The sequence below is a fragment of the Bombina bombina genome, chromosome 12, assembly GCF_027579735.1.
Source record: "Bombina bombina isolate aBomBom1 chromosome 12, aBomBom1.pri, whole genome shotgun sequence".
Classification (NCBI taxonomy): Eukaryota; Metazoa; Chordata; class Amphibia; order Anura; family Bombinatoridae; genus Bombina; species Bombina bombina.
The window spans coordinates 124375029-124391170 of NC_069510.1; the positions used below are offsets into that span (position 1 = coordinate 124375029).

The 16142-nt window shown below is 39.8% G+C and overlaps 1 protein-coding gene across 1 annotated transcript in view; it reads right to left on the minus strand.

Moving 5' to 3' along the window:
- Positions 1-1573: 1573 nt before the first annotated feature.
- Positions 1574-16142, minus strand: part of DOLPP1 (dolichyldiphosphatase 1) — a 54334-nt gene continuing 39765 nt past the window's right edge. Inside the window, exon 8 of the mRNA XM_053696120.1 lies at positions 1574-3549. Coding sequence (XP_053552095.1) covers positions 3513-3549 — 37 coding nt within the window. The 3' untranslated portion in view covers positions 1574-3512. The remainder of the gene's footprint in view (positions 3550-16142) is intronic.

The window sequence follows — 16142 nt, forward strand, 5'->3', positions numbered from 1 at the left end:
AGATTTCTGCACTGTCTATTCTTTTTCACAAACGTTTGGCAGATATGCCTGATGTTCAGGCATTGGTCAGAATCAGGCCTGTCTTTAAACCTTTGCAGCAGGTTCTGTTTGAGCCTATGCATTCTTTGATATTAGTTTGTTATTGTAGAAAGTTGTTTCTTCTAGTCTGCTCGCAGCGTTTCCGAGCCTTCGGCTCTGCAGTGATTCCCCTTACCTCATTTTCATACGGATAAAGCAGTCCTTCGTACTAAACTGGGATTTCTTTCCAAAGTGGTATTGTATCGCAACATCAATCAAGAAATTGTTGCTCCTTCTCATAAGGAAAATTTATTACACAACTTGAATGTTGGGCGTGCTCTAAAATTTTATTTACAAGCAACTAAAGTTTTTTGACAGTCTACTGCCTTATTCGTTATTTCTCAGGTAAGGGTCAGAAGGCCACTTCATCTGCTCTCTCTCTCTGGTTGAGAAGTGTTATCCGGTTAGCATGAGACAGCTGGACAACAGCCTCCAGAGAGAATTATGGCTCATTCCACTAGAGCTGTCTCTTCTTCCTGGGCTTTCAAAAATGAAACATCTGTGGAGCAAATCTGCAAGGCGGCCACTTGGTCATCTTTGCATTCTTTTTCCAAATTCTACAAATTGATACTTTTGCCTCGGCTGAGTCTTCTTTTGGGAGAAAAGTTCTTCAAACGGTGGTGCCTTCGGTTTAGATACACCTGTCTTATTCTCCCTCGCTTTTATTCTGTGTCCTCTAGCTTGGGTATTGGTTCCCACTAGTAATTGGAATGAAATTGTGGACTCTCCATGCCATAGGAAAGAAAACAAAATTTATGCGTACCTGATAAATTTCTTTCCAGGCATGGAGAGTCCACGACCCGCCCTTATTACATTTAAGGCGGCAAATTTTCTGGTATAAACCTCAGACACCTTTATACCCTTGTGTAATCTTCTTTTTCCTTTGAATGACTGGGGATTATGGGTAAGGGAAGTGACACTTAAAGGGACACTGAACTCAAATTTTTTTCTTTTTCGCGATTCAGATAGAGCATGCAATTTTAAGCAACTTTCTAATGTACTCCTATTTATCAATTTTTCCTTCGTTCACATGCTATCTTTATTTGAAAAGGAAGGTATCTAAGCTTGTTTTTTGGTTCCGAACTCTGGAGAACACTTTTATTGGTCTATGAATTTATCCACCAATCAGCAAGAATAACCCAGGTTATTCACCAAAAGTGGGCCGGCATCTAAACTTACATTCTTGCATTTCAAATAAAGATACCAAGAGAATGAAGAAAATTTGATAATAGGAGTAAATTTAGAAAGTTGCTTAAAATGGCCTGCTCTATCTGAATCACGAAAGGAAAAAAAATTGGGTTCAGTATCCCTTTAACAGCTCTGCTGGGTTGCTCTTTGCCTCCTCCTGCTGGCCAGGAGATGAATTCCCACTAGTAATTGGAATGCATTCGTGGACTCTCCATGCCTGTAAAGAAAGACATTTATCAGGTAAGCATACATTTTGTTTTTATTAAGCATTTGTCACTTTTTACAAAAATGAAAAAACTCAGGTACATGATATTTTGCATTGGTTTTATTTTAAGGAAAAAATCAGTTTCAGATTGAACTCACATTTGAATTACAAAAAAGACATTACAAAAGTTATCAGAGGATGCAACATGAGTTAGAGAGTCAGAGCATCTCGCAGCCTTATGCAACAAAATGTTTAAAACTGGAAAGTTCTCTTTTTTGCAGGTATATGAATTTAGGAATTGTGGATTTTCCATGCAGTTATCCGCTGAGAGAAACAAAACACACTTGTGCAGTTTCTGCATTTAAATGTCCTGTAATTGCAAGCAACAATTTATCAAAATGTCAGTTGTGTTCCCACAATTAGTTCATATCTGGGCTAACAATGCGTAAAAAAAAAAACACCTTCGCATACCTTCGCATATTCAAGGTAGTAAAGCTATTGATGAGAAGAAAAAAAAAATCTAAAAAAAAAGGAGCAAACAGACATCCTGACTTTTGTTAATAGTATCATTAGAGACTACATAGACGTGTGTTGATATGATTAAAACAATTATTAAAACAAATTTGCTTCCATAAAAATGACAGTTTTGTTTTCTTTGTTCACCAGGCTGATTTCATATAAGACACCAAACTTTCTCAGCAGATAATCTGTTTTGACAAATATATACCTACATAGCTATCCTAGAAATTGATCCGATTATAAGGGTGTGCTAGACTGTGGGGATTTCATTTTAAATCCAGTTTCAGGTTCAATGCCACAAAGTATTACGTGAATATGTCAAGATTTTGAAGTCTAAATGGACAACTTGATACGGTTACAGACTTCACCAAATCTACCTCTCACCAGGGCCTCCACAAAATGACGCATTCTTTTTTCCCAGGTGTGGCCAAATCAACAATATTTCAATCTTGCACTATTGGTCATTTGACACGGCTAGTGTAGGGAGTAGTTGTTAAATTATCTAGTTAGCACTCGTTTTATTCTGTATTTATTTTTAACTTATGACCCTAAAATTAAAAGGGGGGAAAAAAAGTAAACTTCATTAAAGGGAATGTCACAGCACTCCTCTATATGTGAGGATTTATTTTACCACTGACTTCATAGAAGAATATCAGTAACAAATGTAGCTTTTATAGCAGAAAGTAGGATATACAGGTGTCTTTTCACAGTAAGAAATTCATGCTGTTGTGGTGTTCTTAATAACTGGGACATGACAAAGAACAGCACCAAGGGGTTAATGAAATATACATCTAAGATAAGACGCCGGAAGGTAATAGGATATGGTTAGTACACTCACTGCTGCAGAATTCACTCGCGGTAACGTCTGAGTAACAAAGAAATAGGGGGGAAAAAAGCTCCCACCTCTCACGCAGTTTCCCATACACGCACAAAGAAAAAAAAAAATCACTAGTGTTAAAAGGATTTAGTCCTTTCTTGAAATCTTGTAGAAAGTGCAATGGGGGATGGCTTTCAGCCCTCACTCAATCAACAATAGGCACCTCTAGTAATAGAACTGCAGCCCTTATGGGCTTATATAGCGGCTACAAAGATTTGCAGGTTTTATGGTTGGTAGTTAAGGGTGTGGCGGAGGGAATATATAGAATTACAACCACTGCCAGGCAGTGAATGCTTCTTCTAGGCCAACCAAACAGGCTTTCATTAAAAAAATAAATAGTGGATAATGCATGCAGTTAAAGGACTTGCAGGAATATGTATTTTAGTCTCCAGGAGGGAGAAACGTTAACAGCTCGCTTATCCGTAATTGTCGTCCCTCCAGAGTTTAGTTCACTGGATAGCGTGCATATATGAGTATTCCCCAGGTTAGACCTGGTAATCCCATCAAGAGCCGACTGTCCCCTTTGTCAGTTTAAACCATCCTCGCTACGCCATGTGCTGTACCGGCTTCAGTTCCTTTCAGCTGCCATGATATTGTTGGATCATATTAGTTAAACCCCGCCCTGCCACATTGTTTGTTCTTGACTCACTGAAGCTTGGTACCGAGTTTACGTTGTCTGGATCTGTAAAGAAAACAATAAAAAAAAAAATAAACCAATCACAGGGAGTGGTCTGATGGTTGCATTAAGATAAATGAAATATATATTTATATATATCTAAGTGGCAAGAGTCCATGAGCTAGTGATGTATGGGATATACATTCCTACCAGAAGGGGGCAAAGTATCCCAAACCTCAAAATGCCTATAAATACACCTCCCACCACACACATACCTCAGTTTTACAAACTTTGCCTCCTATGGAGGTGGTGAAGTAAGTTGTGCTTGATTTCTTCTGTGATAAGCGCTTCTAAGCATTCTGAAGCCCAATTCCTCTCAGAGTACAGTGTTTGTCAGAGGGATGAGAAGGGAATATTTCCTATTGATTTTATGGTTTCACTCATGAGAAATCTATTCAAAGGCTCTCTGTAATCGGTCGAAGGGGTTCAATCCCCTTGCCTCCCTTTTCAGATCGACGTTACTCTCCTATACCATTACCGCTGCTGATATTTTTCAATACTGGTTTGGCTGTCTGCCTTAAAAAAAATGATACGATACATACTTACCAGAACTCTGATATGTTTGGCGCTTTATATTATATTGTAAAGTTTTAAATATGTGTTTGCTTATATTTGCAATGAGTCAGGTCTATGTATGTTTCTCTTTTCTGCAGACTATCAGTTTCAGTATGGAATTTATGTTTGGGAAGATTTAAATTTTTTCTTACCTGGGGTTCCAGTTCTTTCGATTTGACTTTGTTTTCCAAAAAATTTTGCGGGCCAACTAGGCTCGCAAGGACACAAAATGCTGTTTTTTATGGTGTCATTTTTTGCACAATTTTTTTGGCGTGGAATTGCGTCTAGGGTGACACAAGTCTCATTTCCTGTGTCTTTGTTGACGTGAGTTATTTTGGTGTGAAGTTGCGCTTGTTATGACGCGAGTTGTGTCATTTCCTGCTGTTAGCTTTGGCGCCAAAACATTTTTCACTTCCTTTTGTGTCATGCGTCATACTTGGCGCCAAATTTTTTAATTTTTTTTTTTATATATTACCCCTCTTCCTTTAATGCTTCTGGTTCTTTTCATATTTTTAAGAGCTATGATGCTTATTCTTTTGCATCTTACTTTAGCATAAGCATTTTTTCCCCATTCATGAAACTGCTATATGACGAAATTGGATATTTCGTTTAAATGTTTTTTTCTTTTTACATTTTGCAAGATGTCTCAGTCTGATCCTGCCTCTGATGTTCTACCAAAGCTAAGTGTGTGTGTTAAAAATTAACAGATGTTATTTCTTCAGCAAAATTATGTGGCATCTGTCATGACAAGCTTTTGCATGCTGATAATTTTTCTATTAGTACTAATACATCGTCTGTTGTTCCTTCAACGTCTAATGTACCCAATATTCCTGCAGATGTAAAGAATTATATTGCTGCAGCTATAGATAAGGTTATGTCTGCTATTCCACAGTCAAATAAACGTAAAAGGTCTTTTAAAACTTCTCATAATTCTGATTAACTTTGTATTGACAGACAGCATACTGAAATATCCTCAGCTGATGTGGATTCCTCTGGTTCAGAGGATCCTGAATCAGATTCTGAAATTGACAAATCTTCCTATCTGTTTAAGATTGATTATATATATTCGTTCTTTGTTGAAGGAAGTTCTGGTTACTTTGGGCATTGAAGAGTCTATTCCTCTTGATAAAGCCAGTAAACTTTTAAATTCTGTTTTTAAACCTCCTAAGGTTGCACCTGAGGTTTTCCTATTCCAGATGCTGTTTCTGATATGATAACTAAGGAATGGTCTAAGTCTGGTTCTTCTTTTAATCCTTCTTCTAGGTTTAAGAAAGTTGTATCCTTTACCTGTGGCTAATTTAGAGTTTTGGGGGAAAGTCCCTAAGGTTAATGGGGCTATTTAAACTCTTGCCAAATATACTACTATCCCTATGGAAGATAGTACTTCTTTTAAGGATCCTTTAGATAGAAAGATTAAATCTTATCTAAGAAAAGCTTATTTACATTCTGGTTATATTCTTAGACCTGCCATTTCTATGGCTGATGTGGCTGCTGCTTCAACTTTTTGGTTGGACAGTTTAGCTCATCAGGTAGAAGATACTGATTTGTCTAGCATTATTCTTCTGCTTCAACATGCTAATCATTTCATTTGTGATGCTATACAGGTGGCCCTCTGTTTATAACGGTTCAGAATAACAACCTTTTTTTCCAGTCATGTGACTGCTATTGAAAAGCAATGCATTGATTAAAATAGCCAGTAGGTGGAGCTGTCGGCTTGTGTTGCAGCAAAGCCAAGCAAGCTGAAATTAATCAGTTTAACCAGACCTGAGCTATCGAGCAGATTTCAAAGAAACAAGATCTACCTGTCTTTAAATCAGTCCAGATTGGAATGCATAGAAAGAACTGTTTGCAGAAAAATGCAAGTGACGTCTGTATTGTGTGATTATTTTATTAGGTTTATAATGCTGTTTAGCAAATGTTTTTGTTCAATTATATATTCTGTGTTGTGTGATTATTTTATTAGGTTTATAATGCTGTTTAGCAAATGTTTTTGTTCAATTATATATTCTGTGTTGTGTGATTATTTTATTAGGTTTATAATGCTGTTTAGCATTTAAAGTCTTCATTTCAAAGCTTTAAAAATAATGTATTAGGTGTTACTTATGACAATTTTGAGAGGGGCATGGAACCTAACTCCCTCACTTCCCATTGACTTACATTATAAACTGGGTTTCAATTTACAACGGTTTCGATTTACAACCATTCCTTCTGGAACCTAACCCCGGCATAAACTGAGGGCTACCTGTATTTGACATTATTAGGATTGATGTTAAATCTGTGTCTTTAGCTATTTTAGCCAGAAGAGCTTTATGGCTTAAATCTTGGAATGCTGACATTATGGCTAAATCTAGATTAATATCTTTATTATTCCAGGGTAAGAATTTATGTGGTTCTCAATTGGATTCTATTATTTCCACTATCACTGGAGGGAAAGGAGTTTTTTTTACCCCAAGAGAAAAAGTCTAAGGGTAAATTTAAGGCTCCTAATAGTTTTCTTTCCTTTTGTCAGAATAAGGAACAAAAAAAGTATACTCCTTCCCCTAAGGCCTCTGGTTCCAATTGGAGACCATCTTCAGTTCAGCTGCTGGGGGGCAGATTGAAATTATTTCAGGAAATTTGGTCAGGTTCTGTTCAGAATCAGTGGATTCAGAATATTGTGTCTCAAGGGTATCAAATAGGTTTCAGAATGAGACCTCCTGTGGGAAGATTCCTCATGTTCCAACAAATCCTGTGAAGACTCAGGCTTTTCTGAAATGTGTTTTAGGCCTAGAGCTTTCAGGGGTGATTATTCCAGTTTCTCTACAGGAACAGGGTTTCGGGTTCTATTCAAATCTATTCATTGTCCCAAAGAAAGAAAATTCGTTCAGACCAGTTCTGGATCTGAAACTTTTAAATCATTTTGCAAGAGTCCCAACTTTCAAGATGGTGACTATAAGGACTACTCTGCCTTTTGTTCAGCGAGGTCATTTTATGTCCACAATAGACTTACAGAATGCTTATCTTAATATTCCAATTCATCCAGACCACTATCGGTTTCTGAGATTCTCTCTTCTAGACAAGCATTACCAGTTTGTCGCTCTTCCATTTGGCCTAGTGACAGCCCTAAGAATCTTTTCGAAGGTTCTCGGTGCCCTACTATCTGTAATCAGAGAGCAGGGTATTGTGGTGTTTCCTTATTTGGACAATATATTGGTACTAGCTCAGTCTTTTCATTTAGCAGAATCTCACACAAAACAACTAGTGTGGTTTCTTCAAAGGCATGGTTGGAGGATCAATTTACAAAAGAGAGTTTCTTGATTCCTCAAACAAGGGTCACCTTTTTAGGTTTCCAGATAGATTCAGTGTCCATAACTGTCTTCAACAGACAAGAGGCAAATGAAATTGGTTTTATCTTGTCTAAACCTTCAGTCTCGATTGTTCCCTTCAGTGGCTATGTGCATGAAAGTTTTAGGTCTTATGACTGCAGCATCGGATGCGATCCCCTTTGCTCTTTTTCATATGAGACCTCTGCAGCTTTGCATGTTGAATCAATGGTGCAGGGATTATACCAGGATATCACAACTGTTGCACACATATCATCACAACTGATATACTCAAATCCCAACATTCAACTCTCTCTGTCTTGGTGGTAGAACCATCACTGTATTGTTCGAGGGGTCTTTTTTTTTTTTTTTTTTTTATTCGTCCTTCCTGTACTGTGATCTCAACGGACGCAAGTCTTAAAGGTTGGGGAGCTGTCTGGGGGTCTCTGACAGCACAAGGGGTTTGGAAACCTCAAGAGGCGAGGTTACCAATCAGTATTTTAGAACTCTGTGCTATCTTCAGAGCTCTTCAGGCTTGGCCTCTATGAAAGAGAGAACTTTTCATTTGTTTTCAGACAGACAATATCACAACAGTGGCATATGTCAATTTTTAGGGAGGGACTCACAGCTCTTTAGCAATGAAAGAAGTATCTCGGATACTTTCTTGGGCGGAGTCCAACTCTTGTCTAATTTCAGCGATTCATATTCCAGGTGTAGACAATTGGGAAGCGGATTATCTCAGACATCAGACTTTGCATCCGGGGGAGTGCTCTATCCATCCAGATGTGTTTCATCAGATTGTACAGATGTGGGGTATTCCAGAAATAGATCTGATGGCCTCTCGTTTGAACAAGAAACTTCCCAGATATCTTTCCAGATCCAAGGATCCTCAGGCAGAGATGGTGGATGCTTTAGCAGTTCCTTGGTTTTACCAACCTGCTTACATTTTTCCACCTTTAGTTCTTCTTCCAAGGGTGATCTCCAAGATCATAATGGAACAACCTCATATGTTTCTGATAGCACCAGCATGGCCTCACGGGTTCTGGTATCGGATCTTGTCCGGATGTCCAGTTGCCCGCCTTGGCCACTTCCTTTAAGGCCAGACCTTCTGTCTCAAGGGCCGTTTTTTTCCATCAGGATCTCAAATCTCCAAATTTGAAGGTATGGAAATTGAACGCTTAGTTCTTAATCACTGAGTCAGAGAAACCCCTATGACTAACACTATGTTACAGGCTTGTAAGTTTGTTTTGAGGAAGATTTATTATCGGGTTTGGAAAATCTATATTTCATGGTGCTCCTCTTATAATGTTTCTAGGCATTCTTTTAGAATTCCTCATATTTTACAGTTTCTTCAGGATGGTTTGGATAAGAGTTTGTCTGCAAATACTTTGATGGGACAAATCTCTGCTCTTTCTGTCTTATTTCATAGAAAGATTGCTAAACTTTCTGATATTTAGTTTTGTTCAGGCTTTGGTTCATATCAAACCTGTTATTAAGTATATTTCTCCTCCTTGGAGTCTTAATTTGGTTTTAAGGTTTTTGCAGGCTCCTCCTTTTGAGCCTATGCATTCTTTGGATATTAAACTACTTTCTTGGAAAGTGTTATTTCTTTTGGCTCTCTCTTCTACTAGAAGAGTTTGAGTTGTCGTCTCTCTCTTGTGAGTCTCCTTATCTGATATTCCATCATGATAAAGTGGTTTAACAGACTTAGTTTAACTTTTTGCCTAAGGTTGTGAATTCTAACAACATTGGTAGGGAAATTGTTGTTCCTTCTTTATGTCCTAATCCTAAGAATTCTCTTGAGAGATCTCTACATTCTTTGGACATGGTAAGAGCTTTGAAATACTATGTTGAGGCTACTAAGGATTTTAGAAAGACTTCTAGTCTATTTTGTTTCTCTGGTTCCAAGAAAGGTCAGAAAGCCTCTGCCATTTCTTTGGCATCTTGGTTGAAACTTTTCATTCACAAGGCTTATTTGGAGGAGGGGCAGTCTCTGCCTCAGAGAATTACAGCTCATTCTACTAGATCAGTTGCCACTTCTTGGGCTTTCAAGAATGGAGCTTCAGTTCATCAGATTTGCAAAGCAGCAACTTCGTCTTCTTTGCATGCATTTACTAAATTTTACCATTTTTATGTATTTGCTTCTTCAGAAGTAGTCTTTGGTAGAAAAGTTCTTCAGGTAGTTGTCTCAGTGTGGTTCCTTTGCATATGATTTGAGTTTTTTTAAATTTAAGAAAACTTAATTATTATTTGGATTTAATTTTTTCAGCGGAAATAGCTGTTTTTATTGTATGTCTCCCTCTCTAGTGACTCTTTGGATTTTCCCATCTTGGGTATTATATCCCATATGTCACTAGCTCATGGACTCTTGCCACTTACATGAAAGAAAACAATTTATGTAAGAACTTACCTGATAAATTAATTTATTTCATAGTGGCAAGAGTCCATGAGACCCACCCTTTTTTTGGTGGTTATTTTTTTTTGTGTGTATTAAAAAAAAAGAAGCAGATTTTTTTCCAGTTCCTCTTTTTGTATGCTTTTTTACACCTTACTACTTGGCTATACGTTAAAAAACTGAGGTATGTGTGTAGTGGGAGGTGTATTTATAGGCATTTTGAGGTTTGGGAAACTTTGCCCCCTGGTAGGAATGTATATCCCATACATCACTAGCTCATGGACTCTTGCCACTATGAAAGAAATGAATTTATCAAGTAAGTTCTTACATAAGAAAGTAAATCATTTATATATGTCCCTAACTGACCTCAGGGTTACAATATGGCGGAACACAATTTATGGATTTTACATTTATTACTTTAATATTTAAACAACTGATGCATTTGTAAATAACATAATTTATGCTTACCTAATAAATATATTTCCGGATATAGTGAGTCCACAGATCTTAATTACTGATGGGATATCACTCCTGTCCAGCAGGAGGCGGCAAAGAGCACCACAGCAAAGCTGTTAAATACCACCCCTTACCCATAACCCCCAGTCATTCGACCAGAAGGAAGGGAGTGACAAAAAAGGTGCAGAGGTGCCTGAAGTTTACATAAAAAATAAACTGTCTGAAAATAACGGGCGGGCTGTGGACTCACTATATCCGGAAATAAATACATTTATCAGGTAAGCATAAATTATGTTTTCTTTCCTAAGATATAGTGAGTCCACAGACCATCTTAATTACAGTTGGGACCCAATACCCAAGCCATAGGACACAGATGATTAGGGAGGGCGAAGACAGGTAACCTTAAACGGAAGGCACAACTGCTTGAAGAACCTTTCTCCCAAAAGAAGCCTCAGCTGAAGCAAAAGTATCAAACTTTTAAAATTTAGGAAAAGTGTGTAAAGATGACCAAGTGGCAGCCTTGCAAATCTGTTCCACAGAAGCTTCATTTTTGAAGGCCCAAAATGAGGAAACAGCCCTTGTGGAATGAGCCGTGATTTTCTTAGGAGGCTGCTGTCCAGCAGTCTCATATGCCAAACGAATAACTCTCCTCAACCAAAAAGAAAGAGAAGTAGCCATAGCTTTCTGACCCTTGCGTTTTCCAGAATACACAACAAACAAAGAAGACTGATGAAAATCCTTAGTCGCCTGTAAATAATATTTCAACGCACAAACCACATCCAGGTTGTGCAACAAACGCTCCTTCTGATAAGAAGGATTAGGACACAAAGAAGGAACAACAATTTCTTGATTAATATTCATATCCGAAACCACTTTTGGAAGGAAACAGAAGGCAGTACGTAATACCACCTTATCAGAATGAAAAATAAGGTAAGGAGATTCACACTGCAGTGCTGAAAGCTCCGAAACTCTTCTAGTCGAAGAGATAGCAACCAAAAACAAAACCTTCCAGGTTAACATTTTAATATCCAAAGTATGCATAGGCTCAAACGAACCCTGTTGAAGAACTCTAAGAACCAAATTAAGACTCCATGGAGAAGAAGCAAACTTAAATGTAGGCCAGATTCTAACCAGGGCCTGACAAAGAGACGCTTGTGCAACAAAATAGATAAAGCAGAAATTTGATGCTTCAGGGTACTAGCAGCTAAACCGTTCTCCAGACCCTCCTGGAGAAAAGACAAAATCCTAGGAATCCTAACTCTACTGCAAGAGTAGCCTTTCGATTCACACCAATAAAGATATTTATGCCATATCTTATAGTAAACCTTTCTAGTAACAGGCTTGCGAGCCTGAATCATAGTCTGAATGACCGACTCTGAAAACCCATGCTTAGATAAAATCAAGCGTTCAATCTCCAAGCAGTCAGCTTCAGAGAAACGAGATGTGGATGAAGGAAGGGCCCCTGAAGTAGAAGGTCCTACCTTAACGGAAGACTCCAAGATGGAAGAGATGACATCTCCACCTGATCTGCACACTAGATTATGCGAGGCCTTGCTGGAGCAATGAGAATCACTGATGCCCTCTCCTGTCCAATTCGAGCAATGACTCGTGGAAGGAGAGCAAACGGAGGAAACACATACGCTAGGCTGGAATTCCAAGGAACTGCCAGCGCGTCTATTAGCACAGCCCGAGGATCTCTTGATCTTGACCCGTACCTCGGAAGCTTGGCATTCTGACGAGATGCCATGAGATCCAGCTCCGGCTGCCCCAACTTGCGAACCAAGTTCCCACTCCCCTGGATGAAACGTCTGCCTGCTCAGAAAATCCGCCTCCCAGTTGTTCACTCCTGGAATGTGGATTGCAGACAGACAGCAATTGTGGGACTCTGCCCACTGAATAATCCTGGCTACCTCTGTTATGGCTAAGGAACTCCGAGTTCCTCCCTGATGATTAATGTAAGCGACTGACGTTATATTGTCCAACTGAACCCTGATAAACTGGGTTGAAGCTAACTGAGGCCAGGCCAGAAGAGCATTGAAGATTGCCCTCAGCTCTAAGATGTTTTATGGGAAGAAACAACTCCTCCCGAGTCCATAGACCCTGAGACTTCAACAAGTCCCAGACAGCTCCCCATCCCAGCAGGCTGGCATCCGTGGTCACAATCACCCAGGAAGGCCTGCAAAAGCAGGTTCCCTGAGTGAGATGTTACTGAGACAACCCCCACAGAAGAGAATCTCTTGTCACCTGACCCAGAACAATTCGCTGAGACAGATCCGCATAATCCCCGTTCCATTGTCTGAGAATGCATAACTGCAGAGACCTGAGATGGAACCGAGCAAACGGAATGATGTCCATAGCTGACACCATCAGACAGATTACTTCCATACACTGAGCCACTGACGGCCGAGGAGAGGACTGAAGGGCAAGACAAGAATTGAAGATCTTTGTTTTTCTGGCTTCTGTCAGAAAAATCTTCATCTCTAGTGAATCGATAATGGTTCCCAAGAATACCACCCTTGAAGATGGAACCAAGAAACTTTTTCCTAAATTCACCTTCCAACCGTGCGAGCGCTGAAAACAACAACTCTGTGTGGGAGTTTGCTTGTTGAAAAGATGACGCCTGGACCAGAATATCGTCCAGATACGGAGCTACTGCAACACCCTGCAATCGGAGAACTGCTAACAACGCTCCCAGAACCTTTGAGAAAATTCTGGGAGCCGTTGCCAGACCAAAAGGAAGAGCCACAAATAGTTTTCTAGGAACGCAAACCTCAGAAACTTGTGATAATCCTTGTGGATGGGAATATGTAGATACGTATCCTTTAAATCCACCGTAGTCATTAACTGACCTTCCTGAACCAAAGGAAGGATGGAGCGAATAGTGTCCATCTTGAAAGACGGAACTCTGATGAATTTGTTTACACTCTTGAGATCTAGAATTGGTCAGAAAGTTCCCTCTTTTTTGGGAACCACGAACAGATTGGAATAAAAACCCAGACCTTGTTCCTGAATTGGAACAGGAACTATTACTCCTATGTCGGACAGATTCTGAACACATTTTAAAAATGCCTCTGTCACGAATATCTCAGGATGTAGCTGCTAAGGGGTTAATTCTGTTTAGTTTGTGAAGTAAGAACAGTTGTTTGTTTTTTTAAAAATAGCTGTGTACTGGGTTTGTTTGTGTTTTCTTTGATGTGCCAGAACCCCTCATAAATAGTTTCTAAAACCCTTCCTCCAAATGTTATTGTGTATTTTCCTCTCTTTTTATTTTAAATAACTGTTTGCTGTGTGTAATTTTATTTGTAACAACCTTTTATTAATAATGCATTGTGCATAATATTTTTGGCATAATAAATAATTCCTTTATTAAGTTTGGCCTTTGTCTAATAATTGAACCACGTTACTGAAGAGACTGGAATATTAGAACTGTATAATTTAGGTTATTTTCTGCTAATGTGTAAGTCTGGGTTTTTCCTAAGAATTTTTCCTTTAATAAATTTTAAGTGGTGGCAGTTTTGGAGCTATATGGTTGTTAGTTTAGTGTGGGTGGCATTAAAGGAGAGTATTGGGCATTTCTTTTAAGTCTAGTACAGACTAGGGAGTGTTAACCCTTGCACCCACGGAACTAAATCGCAAGCTGGCCTGGTGTGTCTAGATTGTGACCTATTTGGCATGGAAAGGGTTATCAGACCCCTTCTACTCTCACTAAGTGACTGGCGCAGGGTTGGATAACCTTGGTTCATCACAAATTGGTGGCAGCGGTGGGATCATTTTTGTGATTAGATTTTAGTGCTTGTGGATTTGCTAGTGTGAAAATCCCAGTACTAAAAAGAAATTGTAACTCACAATTTCCAAAGTGCATTATATAGTCACACATTGCAAACAATCCCCTTCCCTATTCTCTGTTTTTCTTTTCTATTTTTATTATGGAGAGGTATGAGGAGCAGACTAAAAAAGTGTTGGCACTGTTATGCCAGGAGCGAGATATTCCAACCCGTGGAAAGAACAAAGATGAACTAATACAAGCTCTTTTTAAATATAAGCCAAACCACACCAGTTGAAGTCTCAGGAGAGATGTCTGCAGCTGTGGGCAGTGATTCATCAGGATCTGGAGATCCATTGGACTGTTACTTCCAAACTGTTCTGAAACATATGGGCTCAGTGGATGCAAGTTTGCGCATGGAACTTATTACAAAAAGAGAGACAGGGGGCTGCGGAAGCAGCTGAGAGACAGGCAGCTAGGGAAGCTGAGAGAGAGTCTCTGGCAGCTGAGAGACAGGCTGCTGAACGACAGGTTGAGAGAGAGTATCAGCTACAGCTTGTACGGTTGGAGAGAGGGATGGTCTCACCTGTTAGTGAACCTAGAGACCCACCTGTTCCCAGAGTGCGTGCAGAGAATTTTCCCACTCTGGAGAAAGATGGCAATGTGGATGTATTCCTGCGTAGCTTTGAGAAAGTTTGCAGACAGTTCCAGCTGCCAAGGGAGCTGTGGGCCAAGTACCTTACCCCTGGTCTTAAAGGTCCTGCACTGGAGGCTTTTCCTGAACTACCCCCAGAGTTTGATCAGGACTATGATTCCATCAAAGCTGCACTGCAGAGGATATAATCCTGAGATGTACAGGAAGAAATTCCGTTCTCTGCAGAAAGGTACGTCTGAGAGCTATACTGCAGCTGTTGGGAACTTGATGACAGCTTTTAAACAGTGGGTCAGAGGGCTAAAGGTTGCCACTGTGGAGGAGCTGGAAGAGCTGATTGTGAAGGAGCAATTTATGCAGCTGTGCCCAGCAGAAGTTCAAGAATGGGTTTTGGACCGTAAACCCATAACAGCATTGGAAGCTGGTGAGCTGGCTGATTTTTACACAGCCAACAGGTCACCAGGGAATGGGAAAAAATCCTTTTCTAAGGGGGGGGGGTCTACCTGGAGAGGAGCTGATGCATGACCCCCCTTCACAAAACCTGCTGTGCCTTTGTTTCATGTGTCTGTTCCCTCTGAGAAAGGAGGGGCGAGTGCTGCATCTGGGTAAGGGGATACCCGCAGATGTTTTGCTTGCAACAAAGTGGGCCACATCAGCTCCACTTGCCCAGAGAGGATTAACTTGGAGCAATCAGCTGGAGGGGGTAATCCCTCAGAAGTACCAGCATCTGTTTTGTTTGTTACCCGTCCAGAGGAAAACAACCATGAGAACTTGCAACCTGTGACTGTTGGAGATAAGGTAACATTGGGGCTTTGGGACACGGGTGCAGAAGTGACTATTGTGCGTCCAGAGCTAGTGAACTCTAAGGACATTATCCCTGGAAAGACTCTAGCAGTTAAAGGGATTGGGGGAATGAAACTTGCAGTGCCTATGGCACGTGTATATCATTTCTCCCTTAGACGCTATGGAAGAATCCTCCCCCTCAGACCTATGGGAAGAAACATTCAGGATAGCCAGGATACCTTGACAACTGAATCCTTATATCTCCTTTTATGCTTTCCCTGAAACGCAGGAAAAGCCACCAGGGCATTAGTTACCGCAGAGGATATCTGGGTAGAAATGTCCTGCAAGGAAACTCCAACTGGAATAGAAACACTGGGCACTGCATGAGGCGACACTGAATGATGGGACACGAGGAGAAAACTGCGGCATATTCTGAACAGGAGACCCCTGAACAGCATCCACCCCAGCTAATGATGGCTCAAGAAAAATCTTTTCCCTACACTGTAAGGTCCTCTCAATACATGAGGCACAAAAAGGCATTGGAGGTTCCACATTAGAATCAAAACACAAGCTGCATGTAACATCTTGCAAAGCTTCTTCCATCTTTACCAAAAACAAATTAAATTGGCTTCAAATTTCTTTTTTTTTTAAAAAACGTTACTGACACTTTAAATTTTAAGCTGCAACTTTTTT